The 15000-nt window shown below is 44.4% G+C and overlaps 1 protein-coding gene and 1 pseudogene across 2 annotated transcripts in view; one reads left to right on the top strand and one right to left on the bottom strand.

The window, feature by feature from the left end:
- The window catches only part of LOC311327389 (nuclear receptor-binding protein-like), a 20093-nt gene extending 8201 nt beyond the window's left edge, over nt 1-11892 (bottom strand). Inside the window, exons 1-11 of the mRNA XM_084460424.1 lie at nt 11803-11892; nt 9645-10047; nt 8899-9021; nt 6190-6291; nt 5778-5867; nt 5320-5360; nt 5044-5138; nt 4059-4142; nt 818-876; nt 618-716; nt 340-472 (exon numbers count right to left, since the gene is read on the bottom strand). Of these exons, the coding sequence (XP_084316550.1) occupies nt 340-472; nt 618-716; nt 818-876; nt 4059-4142; nt 5044-5138; nt 5320-5360; nt 5778-5867; nt 6190-6291; nt 8899-9021; nt 9645-9836 (1018 nt within the window). The 5' untranslated portion in view covers nt 9837-10047; nt 11803-11892. The remainder of the gene's footprint in view (nt 1-339; nt 473-617; nt 717-817; nt 877-4058; nt 4143-5043; nt 5139-5319; nt 5361-5777; nt 5868-6189; nt 6292-8898; nt 9022-9644; nt 10048-11802) is intronic.
- Nucleotides 11893-13345: 1453 nt separating this feature from the next.
- Nucleotides 13346-15000, top strand: part of LOC311327436 (BTB/POZ domain-containing protein KCTD3-like) — an 11212-nt pseudogene continuing 9557 nt past the window's right edge. Inside the window, exons 1-5 of the transcript in view lie at nt 13346-13479; nt 13837-13890; nt 14299-14344; nt 14750-14823; nt 14961-15000. The exon at nt 14961-15000 is cut by the window's right edge and continues 19 nt beyond it. The product of the transcript in view is annotated as a BTB/POZ domain-containing protein KCTD3-like (transcript). The remainder of the gene's footprint in view (nt 13480-13836; nt 13891-14298; nt 14345-14749; nt 14824-14960) is intronic.

Genomic DNA, 15000 nt, shown 5'->3' with positions numbered 1-15000 from the left:
TTACTCTGAAATGTAATTTTATGTAATGTATTGCTTTATAAATGTTCTTAGCCGGTAGACAAACATACTCCAGGAGCTCGATCGCCTTGTTGAGAGGGGTCAGGGAAGAATTTTTACAGCTCACTTATCTGGCCCCCGGGTGATTACTGTTTTTTTGCTTCCCTCTGGAATATGTAGAGAGTGGGTCGTATGCCCACCTCCCTTGTTCTCTGTAAAGCGCATTGTGTTGCCTCTGGGTATGAAATGCGCTCTACAAATAAAGCTTTGATTGACTGATTGATTGTGTGTGTGTGTGTGTGTGTGTGTGTGTGTGTGTGTGTGTGTGTGTGTGTGACTCACGCTGGTGACTGACGATGCAGTGAGCGGCTAGCAGCCGGAGCAGAGGCACCTCAAATAGAGCCTGGTGGAACAGCAGCTCTCTGGCTGTGGGCCTCTTAGAGGGGTCTGCCTCCAAACACGTCTGGATAAACTCCTGGTAGGACACACACACACACACACACACACACACACACACACACACTTCAGCAATGTACTAGACGATAATCGCTGCATTTCGGCGTCCTAACACACATCTCGACACGCGTACTGTACGTCTGTAAACACTCACACACACTTACCCTCTGCAGGGGGTCTTCCAGAGATTGGATGGCGCTGTTGATGGCCTCCTGGGAAACGTAGGAGGACTCGCCGTTCCCCTGGATCTCCAGCACCGCCATCTACACACACACGCGGACACACACGGACACACACACACACACTGTGTCGTACCGCGTGAAGCCAAGTTGACACGTTCTCAACGATACGATGAGTCACTCACCTCTAGGGCACACATCCCGAAGGAGTAGATATCAACTGCGGTGGTGACATCTGCTACGGCTGCAAAGACAGAGAGAACAGAGGAACAGGGGAGGGAGGGAGAGAGAGAGGGAGAGGGAGAGAGGGAGAGGGAGGGAGAGAAATTGATATTCCACAGTAAATGAGCTCCACCTGAGACACATCTCGCAAAAAACGTCACCTGACAACTTCCTTTTTTCGAAGTTGGCTTACTTGACATCTCTAAAGACCACCTCCGTAGACGCATCTCTAAAGACTACCTCCGTAGACACATCTCTAAAGACTACCTCCGTAGACACATCTCTAAAGACAACCTCCATAGACACATCTCTAAAGACTACCTCCGTAGACACATCTCTAAAGACTACCTCCGTAGACACATCTCTAAAGACCACCTCCGTAGACACATCTCTAAAGACAACCTCCATAGACACATCTCTAAAGACTACCTCCGTAGACGTATCTCTAAAGACTACCTCCGTAGACACATCTCTAAAGACCACCTCCGTAGACACATCTCTAAAGACTACCTCCGTAGACGCATCTCTAAAGACTACCTCCATAGACACATCTCTAAAGACCACCTCCGTAGACACATCTCTAAAGACTACCTCCGTAGACACATCTCTAAAGACTACCTCCGTAGACGCATCTCTAAAGACCACCTCCGTAGACACATCTCTAAAGACTACCTCCGTAGACACATCTCTAAAGACCACCTCCGTAGACGCATTTCTAAAGACTACCTCCGTAGACGCATCTCTAAAGAAGACTACCTCCGTAGACACATCTCTAAAGACTACCTCCGTAGACACATCTCTAAAGACTACCTTTGTAGACATCTCTAAAGACTACCTCCGTAGACATATCTCTAAAGACCACCTCCATAGACACATCTCTAAAGACTACCTCCGTAGACACATCTCTAAAGACTACCTTTGTAGACATCTCTAAAGACTACCTCCGTAGACATATCTCTAAAGACCACCTCCGTAGACACATCTCTAAAGACTACCTCCGTAGACGCATCTCTAAAGACTACCTCCGTAGACACATCTCTAAAGACCACCTCCGTAGACACATCTCTAAAGACTACCTCCGTAGACACATCTCTAAAGACCACCTCCGTAGATACATCTCTAAAGACTACCTCCGTAGACACATCTCTAAAGACTACCTCCGTAGACACATCTCTAAAGACTACCTCCGTAGACACATCTCTAAAGACTACCTCCGTAGACACATCTCTAAAGACCACCTCCGTAGACACATCTCTAAAGACTACCTCCGTAGACGCATCTCTAAAGACTACCTCCGTAGACACATCTCTAAAGACTACCTCCGTAGACACATCTCTAAAGACTACCTCCGTAGACACATCTCTAAAGACTACCTCCGTAGACATCTCTAAAGACTACCTCCGTAGACACATTTCTAAAGACTACCTCCGTAGACGCATCTCTAAAGACCACCTCCGTAGACACATCTCTAAAGACTACCTCCGTAGACACATCTCTAAAGACTACCTCCGTAGACGCATCTCTAAAGACTACCTCCGTAGACACATCTCTAAAGACTACCTCCGTAGACGCATCTCTAAAGACCACCTCTGTAGACACATCTCTAAAGACCACCTCCGTAGACACATCTCTAAAGACTACCTCCGTAGACACATCTCTAAAGACTACCTCCGTAGACACATCTCTAAAGACTACCTCCGTAGACACATCTCTAAAGACCACCTCTGTAGTCACATCTCTAAAGACTACCTCCGTAGACACATCTCTAAAGACTACCTCCGTAGACATCTCTAAAGACTACCTCCGTAGACACATCTCTAAAGACTACCTCCGTAGACACATCTCCAAAGACTACCTCCGTAGACATCTCTAAAGACTACCTCCGTAGACACATCTCTAAAGACCACCTCCGTAGACACATCTCTAAAGACTACCTCCGTAGACACATCTCTAAAGACCACCTCCGTAGACACATCTCTAAAGACTACCTCCGTAGACACATCTCTAAAGACCACCTCCGTAGACACATCTCTAAAGACTACCTCCGTAGACACATCTCTAAAGACTACCTCCGTAGACACATCTCTAAAGACCACCTCCGTAGACACATCTCTAAAGACCACCTCCGTAGACGCATCTCTAAAGACTACCTCCGTAGACGCATCTCTAAAGAAGACTACCTCCGTAGACACATCTCTAAAGACTACCTCCGTAGACACATCTCTAAAGACTACCTCCGTAGACATCTCTAAAGACTACCTCCGTAGACACATCTCTAAAGACTACCTCCGTAGACACATTTCTAAAGACTACCTCCGTAGACGCATCTCTAAAGACTACCTCCGTAGACACATCTCTAAAGACTACCTCCGTAGACACATCTCTAAAGACTACCTCCGTAGACACATCTCTAAAGACCACCTCCGTAGACACATCTCTAAAGACCACCTCCGTAGACGCATCTCTAAAGACTACCTCCGTAGACACATCTCTAAAGACTACCTCCGTAGACACATCTCTAAAGACTACCTCCGTAGACACATGTCTAAAGACTACCTCCGTAGACACATCTCTAAAGACCACCTCCGTAGACACATCTCTAAAGACTACCTCCGTAGACCCATCTCTAAAGACTACCTCCGTAGACACATCTCTAAAGACTACCTCCGTAGACGCATCTCTAAAGACTACCTCCGTAGACACATCTCTAAAGACTACCTCCGTAGACACATCTCTAAAGACCACCTCCGTAGACGCATCTCTAAAGACTACCTCCGTAGACACATCTCTAAAGACTACCTCCGTAGACACATCTCTAAAGACTACCTACGTAGACACATCTCTAAAGACTACCTCCGTAGACACATCTCTAAAGACTACCTCCGTAGACACATCTCTAAAGACTACCTCCGTAGACACATCTCTAAAGACCACCTCCGTAGACACATCTCTAAAGACTACCTCCGTAGACACATCTCTAAAGACCACCTCCGTAGACACATCTCTAAAGACCACCTCCGTAGACACATCTCTAAAGACTACCTCCGTAGACACATCTCTAAAGACCACCTCCGTAGACACATCTCTAAAGACCACCTCCGTAGACACATCTCTAAAGACCACCTCCGTAGACACATCTCTAAAGACCACCTCCATAGACACATCTCTAAAGACTACCTCCGTAGACACATCTCTAAAGACTACCTCCGTATTCAGGGGCGAAGAAGTGCAGGTTCTTCTGTTCCTCCGTGCAGGTCTTCACGTGGTTGTTGATGGTGTCCGGGGCCACTGGGGGAGTAACGGACATCACACACACACACACACACACACACACACGGTATGGCTATTGATGTTGCCTGGCAGGGTTGGGGTCAGATCAGAATGGAACCTGTTATAACAACAATGCCATTACTGCCTCCCAGTCCAACAGTCAGATGGAGAAGTGGGCCAGTCCGGTTACTGTGGTTGTATGGAGTTATTGTCCTGTCATAATTCATAATTCGAGAGCGCAGCCTTTTCATTCAAGAGCACAGGTTTTAATCGAGAGCACGGCCATTTCATTCAAGAGCATGGCCTTTTCATTCAAGGGCACGCAAAAATCCTTCCAGCGTACGCTCAATACTTCACTCGCGCTTTCGAATGTTTTTAGGTCTTTTGTGAATATTTTTACATGCTTTCAAATGTACTGTAGCGATCCGGAGATCTGATTGGTAGAGGAGCAGTGGGGGGGAGGGGGAGGGGGGGGGGTCAAGGTTCAGAAGAGACGCGGTGTCGCACGCCGTTTCTTCCTCCGCCAGATGCGAGCCACAGGCAAAACAACAAAACATGTTCAGTCACAATTATACTGTTAAAACTAAGATGCCTGGATAAAAAATATATGTTTTCCAACGGATATATTTGACGAAAGTAAATGAATAAGCAAGCCGCTTTTCATTGCTGACTCAGCAGGGAGAGCCATGAACGCGCGTTTGCATTTCACACGAACGCAATCTCTTCGTGGACTCCAAGAACGCGTCATCGATACCTTTGACTGCGCATGTCAAAGGTATCAATGACGCGTTTTTTTTCCCAAAGATGGCGCGGTTCTATAGGGCTTCGCTTTTTCCGAGCAGTCGGTGAATGGAGTGACCCTATCCGGTTCTATTAATACATCCGTGTTCTGAGCCCACGCTGAGAACCAGGCCGGTACCTGATCCGATCTTGATGAGGCCGTTGTGCTGGATGAAGATGGTGTCGCAGGTCAGGTTGCCGTGGATGATGGGGGGGTCACAGGAGTGGAGGTAACTGTCAAGGACAACAACACGGATAAAAGAGGGGAAGGAGAGCAACGAAAAGAGATACAGGAGGCCCTCAGGGGGAACAGAATAGATAGCGTCTTTTGTCTCTCATTGTGTGTGTGTGAGTGTGTGTGTGTGTGTGTGTGTGTGTGTGTGTGTGTGTGTGTGTGTGTGTTTGTGTGTCTGACCTGAGCGCAGAGAGGATCTGGGTGCACCATCTCTTCCACGCCTGCACAAACGACAAACCACCAATTCATCCAAGGGCAGCGCGCTCTTTGACCCTAAACGTGTGCTAGCAACTCTTAAGTGGCATCAACGCCTGACCAAGATCAAATGATTCAGAATCGATTCATGAATCCCAAAATCGATCTTTTATTTAATGAATGAATGAATAAATGAAGGAATGAATAGTTCATTCATTCATTCAATGATTCATTCATTTTTGGAAATCAGTATCGATACCCAGCCCTAGTATTGATGTGTTGCATAACTTGGCAGTCATGTAATTAAGGTTACAGCTAAAATAAACCGGTTTTAGTAACACTAACTGAATCAATATTGAATCGAATCGTGATAATCGATTCCGAACCTTGTGAATCGGAATCGATTCTTAGAATTCGACTCGATACCCAGCCCTAGTCCTCACCTTCTCATTCATGGTCTTGTGGTTCTTCTTGGTCTTCTTCAGAAACTGTTTCAAGCTTCCTGATGACATGTACTCAGTGATGAAGATCACCTGGAGTAGAGAGTGAAGAATCAACCGCGACGACCAGACCAAGGAACCCGGAAGTAGACTAACTAACTGTCCCTCCGCCCATCCATCTGTCCATCTGTCCATCTGTCCATCCATCTATGCATCTGTCCATCCATCTATCCATCTATCCATCTATCCATCTATCCATCTGTCCATCCATCTATCCATCCATCCCCTCCAGACAAATGATCATTCATCCATCATCCATTCATCAACACACTGATTTTTCTGATGAAGATGGGGTCAACAAGGCCAGGTGGAATGGAATAAAATGAGTGTTCTGTTGGGTGGAACCAGAACTCACCCTGGCCCGGTTCTCCTTGATGTCGGCCCAGTACTTGTGGAACTTGACGATGTTGAGGTGCTCCAGATGGATCAGGTTGTCGAACACAGCCTTCACCTTCTCCTGAAAACACACCGGGAGAGAGGTTTCAGCGGGGCGGCTGTAGCTCAGTTGGTAGAGCGGGTCGTTCAATAATCGAATGGTCGGGGGTTCGAATCCCAGCTCCGACTGTCCACATGTCGAAGTGTCCTTGAGCAGGACACCTAACCCCAAATTGCTCCCAATGAGCAGGTTAGCGCCTTGCATGGCAGCTACCGCCATTGGTGTGTGAATGTGTGTGTGAATGGGTGAATGAGAGGCCATTGGAAAGCGCTTTGAGTGCCGCTAAGGTGGAAAAGCGCTATATAAGTGCAGTCCATTTACCATTTCAGACAGACAGAGACGATCCTAGACGTTAGACTGAACTAGGTTATAAAGAAGACCCATGTGAGAAGAGAGGAAAGACCCGCACACTGATATCTCCCGGTTCACTTTATTGAAAATATAACGTTTGGACCCATAGTTGCCTGATGAAGACCTAAGGGTCGAAACGTTGCGTATTTTCAATAAAGTAAACCGGGAGATATCAGTGTGCTGATCTCTCCTCGCTTCTCACGTATGCACTCTCAGATCCAGCACCTGGCCTACTAAGGTTGGATGTGCGCACAGCTCTTTTGCCTTTTGTCTATAAAGAAGACCCCGCCTGGACTATCTCCAGAGAATAAAGAGAGAACATGAAATACTGAACATTGATATATATGTAGAGGAAATACAGTTTGACTGAACGATAAAGACACCGCCTCCTACTGTACATAGTGTATAGAAGAGACAAAGAATGAATGAATGGCTGAACTACATAGCCTTCACCCTCGGAGACGGAGGACACACACAGTAAGAGACACACAACGTATCTATAGACACACACTTTCACATAGACACACACAACGTATCTATAGAGACACACCTTGACATGTACACACAATGGGAGGCATGCTGCTGAAGTAGGCCACACAGACACAGGCTTCGCCTCCGGGTCGGAGTGAAGACTGAGCTACATGCACCTACTGTACAGTACGTGAGCTACTGTAAACAAACAGATTTTTTCTTCTTCTAGTGCTCAAGGAATTAACAAGGCTGAAGCTCATGGTGACATTTTTGGGGTGTTTCCTGATGTGATTTGAGGCGAGATTGAGGAACATACATGAAAATGCTCGGTGACGGACAACTCTGGCTTAAACCCAGGTGTTCCCTCACCGTAGAATAACTGTGAAACAACCTTCGGAACGCGCAGGTTGACAGAGACCCAGAGATCATTTGTTTGACTCCCAGTTTTCTACACAGACTGGTTTGACAGCTTGGTGTTGCTGCTGGCTTCTTATGAAAGGATGAGATGACAGTTTGGAGGACACATCTCCCCTCACATGTGCGCGCACACACACACACACACACACACACACACACACGCACGCACGCACACGCACGCACACTGTCGACCTGACCGCCAAAACCGAAGGGTCGTGGTGTCAGAAGTGGGATACACACACAATGACATCAGCGGCAGCTCTGAAATGTTAACCATTACAGTAGTCTAGTTGTAAATCTTTCCAAAAGATCTGGTAGGTGGAAAACAATAGTTAAGCATCTACTGTATAACTTAAGCCTCTATAACCTTAAATGTTAAACCTTAAATGTTAACCTTATGTTAACCAGAAGCGTCTCCAACCTCACTCCCCTTTCATAAACAAATGTGGTCTGATGATTAAATTACTATGACTTCTTGATTTTGCTCTCAAAGTGCGCCAAATTGATGCATTTAAATTAACAATGTTAAAAATTCTCCCGGGGGGGCCTGCCCCCGGACCCCCCTAGAGGGTCGGAGGTCCACCCCCACATAGCTGCCCAAAATCCTGTGGGAAACACTGGAAGCTATTTATATGTACAGTCTTTATTTGCTCGTAAAAACACTATATAACATTAGTTAAAATAATTAATAATAATAAAATCTGTAATCCTGCAAGAAGCTTGGGAAGCATTTACCACAGGGATAGTAAAATGACAGCAGTGCACCAAAGAGAATTTTGTGTTCTAAGGGAGTTCACACGAAATACCAACTTTTTAAAAACAAGAAATTAATATTTTGGTCCGTGACTCAATCAAGTTATTATTTATTTATTCACAGAGGGCCTCAGACTCTCTTCAGACTGCCAACCTACACCATGGACAGTTACAACAGTTACACTTGTTTTTTATTCTTAAGATACAATTGTTTTATTACTTTTTTGCATTAAATGTTTATTCCAATGTTTTATATAGTGTTTTGTTTTACAAGAAAATAAACACTTGCAACACTGCCCAGATGAATAGCTTTAAACAATTTTTTCGTTGGTGGCGGCCTAAGACTTTTGCACTGTATATATATATCAGTGGCGGCTGGTGACTCAAAAAACTGAGGACTGAGAATATATATATATATTACTTTAGACATTTTTTATAATTCTTTATTATTTTTATTTTATTTTATTCTGATCAATCGAGAAAAACGGATGACTGCTGTTCAACCAAGATTTCTTTTAGTCGGTGACAGCCCTAATGCATAAACACAGTTATTGTATTGGTCTCATTACTACAGTAGCTATTACCCTTAATTGGTCCATTACCCTTAATTGGATGACATTGTATTGAGTACTGTACCTCCTGGAGCTTGAAGTTCTTCCTCTCAGAGAACATGACCTCGTTCCAGACCACCTCCACGCCCTCCTCGGTGTCCATGGCCAGGTAGGCGTTGTCTATACCTGGGACGTTGCGCTGGTTCACCTGGGGGGTGGGGTTAAGAGACGGGCTTCACTAACAATTAGGGCTGCACAATTAATCGCAAATTAATCGATATCGCGATTATGACCTCCGCGATTAACTAATCGCAAAAGGCCGCAATTAATGTGATTAATAATTTTGCTTTGAATTGAGTGTGCTAGGACTACACGGACGAATCACAGGCGCTTATGCTGTCTGACCAATCGCATGCGTTCCCGCTGAGTGCGCTGTGCGCAGCGATTTCACTGAGAAGACAGATAGCAGGAGGTCAAGACAAGTGTCACAAGAGTACCTGCAGCCGTGAGTAGTGACAAAATGAGCGAAAACGAGGTCAGTGAGTTAGTAGCAAGAAAGGGATCGTCCGTGATTTGGGAACATTTTTGTTATTATATATTAATATTATATATTAAATATTAATCGCAATTATTAATTGCAATTACCATTTTGAAGCAAATAATCACAATTATTACTGTCCCCTAATACTGTCCCAATTTGTTGAGGTGAACAGAAATGTCTTTAGCTGTCATCCTCCTTCTCACTCTCTGCTTTTTGCTATCTCTCTCTCTTCCTCACTCCCTCTCTCCTTTCTCCTTCACTTTCCCTCCCCTCCCTCCCTTCTCTCTCACCTCCTCCCTGCGTTTCTGCCAGCGACCACACGGGCTCTCCTCCAGAATCTCCTCCTCCTCGTCTTCGCTCTCCTCATCCTCTGTGGCGGTGGTGGCGGGGGGGCCGGGGGGCAGAGTGGACACAGGGGGCGACACGGGGGCCTCAGCCTTGGCTTCTGGGGCCGCGACGCGTCTCCCTTCTCCCTCCGACATGACGCTGGTCTGCTCTTCTCTGGTCTCTCTTCTCTGGTCTCTGCCGGGGGCCGGTGGTGACAGAATGCCCGTGTCTCTCCTCCTTCTCTGGTCTCTTCCGGGAGCCGGTGGTGACAGAATGCCCGTGTCTCTCCCCTTGTCTCTCCTCCTGAAACAGCGGAAGTCCTGGACACACCCCCTGCTTGCCCCTCTCTCCCTCAGGGCGACAGAGCTGCAGGAAAAAGACGACATTTACATTCTCACACTCTCACAGACTTTTCACAATCCACAGATAAAGCCTCTAACTAAACATAACTAGCAATTCCCACGCCCCTACTTGCCAACTAGGTTAGTTGTGACAGAGACAGGAAGACAAAGTTACTAAACACATAGAAAGGACCGTAGTTAGCTAACGTTAACTACGGTTAGATTTAAACCAATGTTCTCAACGCACTAACGTCAGTTAGCTAACAAACGTGCCCTAGCTACATAACTGGGCAGCAGGGCGGCAAACACAAGAAGCAAATCCATTGTTGATTAGGCTGATTTGTTGATTAGTTGATTTAAAGGTACCCAACGAAACGTGAATCAAAACAATCCGTTCTTTGTTTATTTTCGAAATTCCTCGATTATATGGTTCCTTGTAGTCTAATAAACATGTTGAATCACTTGAATGTCTTTCCTACCTTTTAATATCTTCGCAAAATGATATTTAGCTAATGTTTTGAAAACAACAAAAATGTGTGAAACGTCACTATGATGTGCTCCGCGTATTGACGCAATGACGTATTACGCGGTTTTCGGGGACCACCTTCTCAAATTTGCTCTAGAGCGCAAACTAGTGGTCAAAAACTACATTGGGTACCTTTAAGATTTGTTGGGGTGTTCACTGTGCAAACTGCTCCAACCAATGCCACCCCACTCAACCACCCCATCCCTGCTGTATCGCGTGACTCAACACAACGTTCTAAAGTTGGCAGTTTAGAATGTTGGAAGTTTTAAATTTAAATCCATCCAACCGACGCCAACCGTCACCAACAAACGTTTGGGGCCACGCAGGCACTTTAACATCTAAATCCAAGTGAAATGTGATGTTTATTATCACTTTAACATCTAAATCCAAGTGAAATGTGATGTTTATTACCACTTTAACATCTAAATCCAACTGAGATTTGCCTGTTTATTATCTATCTAGCGGTACTAGCTAACTCTAGTATCGCGTGACTCAACACAACGCTCTTAAAGTTGGCAGTTTAGAATGTTGGAAGTTTTAAATTTAAATCCATCCAACCGACGCCAACCGTCACCGACAAACGTTTGGGGCCACGCAGGCACTTTAACATCTAAATCCAAGTGAAATGTGATGTTTATTATCACTTTAACATCTAAATCCAAGTGAAATGTGATGTTTATTATCACTTTAACATCTAAATCCAACTGAGATTTGCCTGTTTATTATCTATCTAGCGGTACTAGCTAACTCTAGTATCGCGTGACTCAACACAACGCTCTAAAGTTGGCAGTTTAGAATGTTGGAAGTTTTAAATTTAAATCCATCCAACCGACGCCAACCGTCACCGACAAACGTTTGGGGCAACGCAGGCACTTTAACATCTAAATCCAAGTGAAATGTGATGTTTATTATCACTTTAACATCTAAATCCAAGTGAAATGTGATGTTTATTATCACTTTAACATCTAAATCCAAGTGAAATTTGATGTTTATTATCACTTTAACATCTAAATCCAACTGAGATTTGCCTATTTATTATCTATCTACTGGTACTAGCTAACTAGGCCCACCCACAACTCACGCCACGACAGACGTGCAGCTGAATCCTCAAGAAAGTCATCATTTCGTCCAAAGAATTAATCGAGCTAACGTTAGCTAACTTCACCCAAACTGAAGTTTAGCCTTGTTCTCCACACTACTGTATGTCTAATAGCACAACATCCTATTAGAGTCTATACTTATTAGTTAACTTACTTGGGAAAGTCACCACATAGCTCGGAAACCTGAGGTAAAATCTACTTGTGCAACTGGCTGGATAACTTTAGCTCACTGAGCTAGCAGCCTAGCTAACGTTAGCTCGTAAAACGTGGGAGGGGATAGAGTCAGATAGTCAGAAACACCAAAGACGCGCAAGAAAAGCGCATCCCAGAGTCGAAAATATAAATCTGACCCCAGATCAGCTCGCTCCACCAACACAAGTGCAACCAGGGGGTTTGGTGACGGGCGGGCTGATCCTGGATCCGCGTTGGGGGAGAGCCAGCACGGGCTCTCTCACCCTGGCGCATGCGTAGAATGAACACTCCAGAAAGTAACAAACGTGTTACAAAGATGTAACAAAGCGTGTTTGGTTGTTGACCGATACTTTCTTGTTTACTGCAAAAGGGCAGCAAATATTAAACTCACACATGGTTTTAAGCAATGAAGTGAAAGTCAACCTCACAAAGGATGCTATCCAGTATCACCCCGAGTTAGTTAGGTTATTTAAATTGGCCAGTAGACTATTGTTTGTTTTTGTTTCATTCTGGCACAGCGTTGAGAAACGCACTTTTTATTTTTTTATTTTTTTATAAATCTTTATTAATCAAGGTACAAAACAGTACAAAATGTACAGTACAAAACAATACAAATTAGCAACAATCAATCAATACAAAGAATGAAATAAAACAAATTTAAAAATAATACAAGAGCCAGGGTACATATATCAAGCCTTTCACACAAACAAATCAAAGAAGGAGCACAAACTCACTGTCTTCGTAGCCTTCTTATTATTGGAGGAAAAAATAGTCTTTATGTATTGTTTGGTTTCATTTTCTAGAATTTTGAACAGGGGTTTAGAGTTAGTAAATTTGGATTTGTGAATGTGAAATTTTGCTAAAAGAACTATTAGGTTAATAATATAATATTCTTTGGTTTTACTGCCAATATCTTTAATGAAACGAAACAAAACATTCTCTAGACATAGAGTGAAATCAGGGTCAATATTATCAATAATAAATCTACTTAGATCCTTCCATAGTTTTTTTGTATGAGTACAATGCCAAAATAAATGAAGAAGTGTTTCTGGGAGTACATTACAAAATGAACAATTAACATTGATATCTTTCTTAAATTTGACAAGATAGTGATTTGCAGGATAATATCTGTGTAAAATCCTAAAGGAGACTTCTCTTATTTTATTAGTCAGTAAATACTTATGGGGTAAAATCCAAATATATTTCCAATTGAGGTCTTTTGCAAGAGAAACGCACATGCACGGCGACGTGAGAGCAGAATGACGTAATGACGTCAGGGGAGAGGCAGCTGTCGCCTCCAGACAAGCCTCCCAGACGCACCACGCAAAAACACCACGGTGAAGTCAAAACAGTGCACATGAACCGAGGAACCCGGAGGAAAATGTGTGTTTTATCTCGGGAGATGTAGCCTAGCCTAAACACGGTTCCATCTCTGTCCTCTTTAGCGACAGGCGACATCGAGTGGGGACGTTTTATGGAGCGTCGCAGGGACGGGAGCCGTTAGGGGACAAACCCGTCGTGATAATAACTGGAAGAAACCTTAAGACATATTCGACCAGGAGAGAAACATGGCTACGAATGGCAACAGTTTAACATCTGGGATGGGAGAAATCATCCAACTGAATGTCGGTGGGACCAGGTAACACTGTCACATGTCACTCAACCTGCTACATTTGTGACAAACAGGTCGCCTGAGCGGTTCTTTAATGTCTTATCTATTTAATACATCCATGGATCATGGACCTCTTTCTGGATAGAGACGGCACGTACCTACGTATGACGTAATCACGCTACGGCACGCAACGTGCACGGTTGGTGATGGTGACACCATCACAGTTCACGACAAGATTAGTCATGCAAGTTTGATCGCAGAACGTGATTACAAGGCTGTAAACATTGCCTATTGGTCTGATATGAAAATTGAGCCTGGCCTGTCACAATCCGTATGAACATCATGGTTACAGTAGCCCTAACACTGTTGTGTCTGTTCCTGTAGGTTCAGTACCTCCAGACAGACCCTCACCTGGATCCCAGACTCATTCTTCTCAAGGTAGGTGGTCATCACAGACCATCCAAATTGTCGCCTATGTTGCCCACCATGACATAGCAGCCCTCGCTTTCAAACAGCACCAAAAATGTTGGATTCCACTCAAAACAGATAAACAAAACAGTTTAGTGTTTGTTTACTTGGATCCCCATTAGTTGCTACAAAGTTACACAAATGAGCAACGACTACAAGGAATAGTCCACACATTGGACATACTATGGAACTGGATATAGACAGACATACAAACAGCCATAAGAAAAAACGACCAAATAAATGTGTATATGTACGGTGTAGTTGCATGTGAAACAGGCCGGGTGTCTAGTCGGCTGTCTCATACTCATTCCACCCTGACACAGTGGGATAAGACAGGGTGTGTGTGTGTGTGTGTGTGTGTGTGTGTGTAATTTGCAGCTTGCTGAGTGGGAGGATATCAACGCTGCGTGATGAAACTGGAGCAGTGAGTAGATTCCATTACTACCAGTTTGTTGCTAAACCCAAGAGGAGACGGATCCAGCGAACTGGAGTCATGTTTCCAAAAACTGTCCTGTGAATCTGGTCAAGTTCACACATAAATACTTCTATTCGGGGCGGCTGTAGCTCAGTTGGTAGAGCGGGTCGTTCAGTGATCGAAGGGTCAGTGGTTCGAATCCCAGCTCTGACTGTCCACATGTCGAAGTGTCCTTGAGCAAGACACCTAACCCCAAAATTGCTCCCAATGAGCAGGTTAGCACCTTGCATGGCAGCTACCGCCATTGGTGTGTGAATGGGTGAATGAGAGGCCATTGTAAAGCGCTTTGAGTGCCGCTAAGGTGGAAAAGCGCTATATAAGTGCAGTCCATTTACCATTTATTCTATCTTCCAGATATTTATTGACAGGGACCCTACTGCTTTTGCACCCATCTTGAATTTCCTTCGAACCAAAGAGCTAGATTTGCGGTAAGCATATCTTTCACCCCAACTATAGTGCTTTATTGTTAGTGGAACATTATTGTTATAACAGAGAAACTTATTTGTTAAGAAACATTTCTGGTCTTATTTTCTTTCTTTCTTTTCTTTCTTTCTTTCTTTCTTAGGGGGGTAAACATTAATATTCTCCGCCATGAAGCTGAGTTT

Source organism: Borostomias antarcticus (genome assembly GCF_949987555.1).
Source record: "Borostomias antarcticus genome assembly, chromosome: 32".
NCBI lineage: Eukaryota > Metazoa > Chordata > Actinopteri > Stomiiformes > Stomiidae > Borostomias > Borostomias antarcticus.
This window is presented reverse-complemented; position numbering and strand designations above follow the sequence as displayed.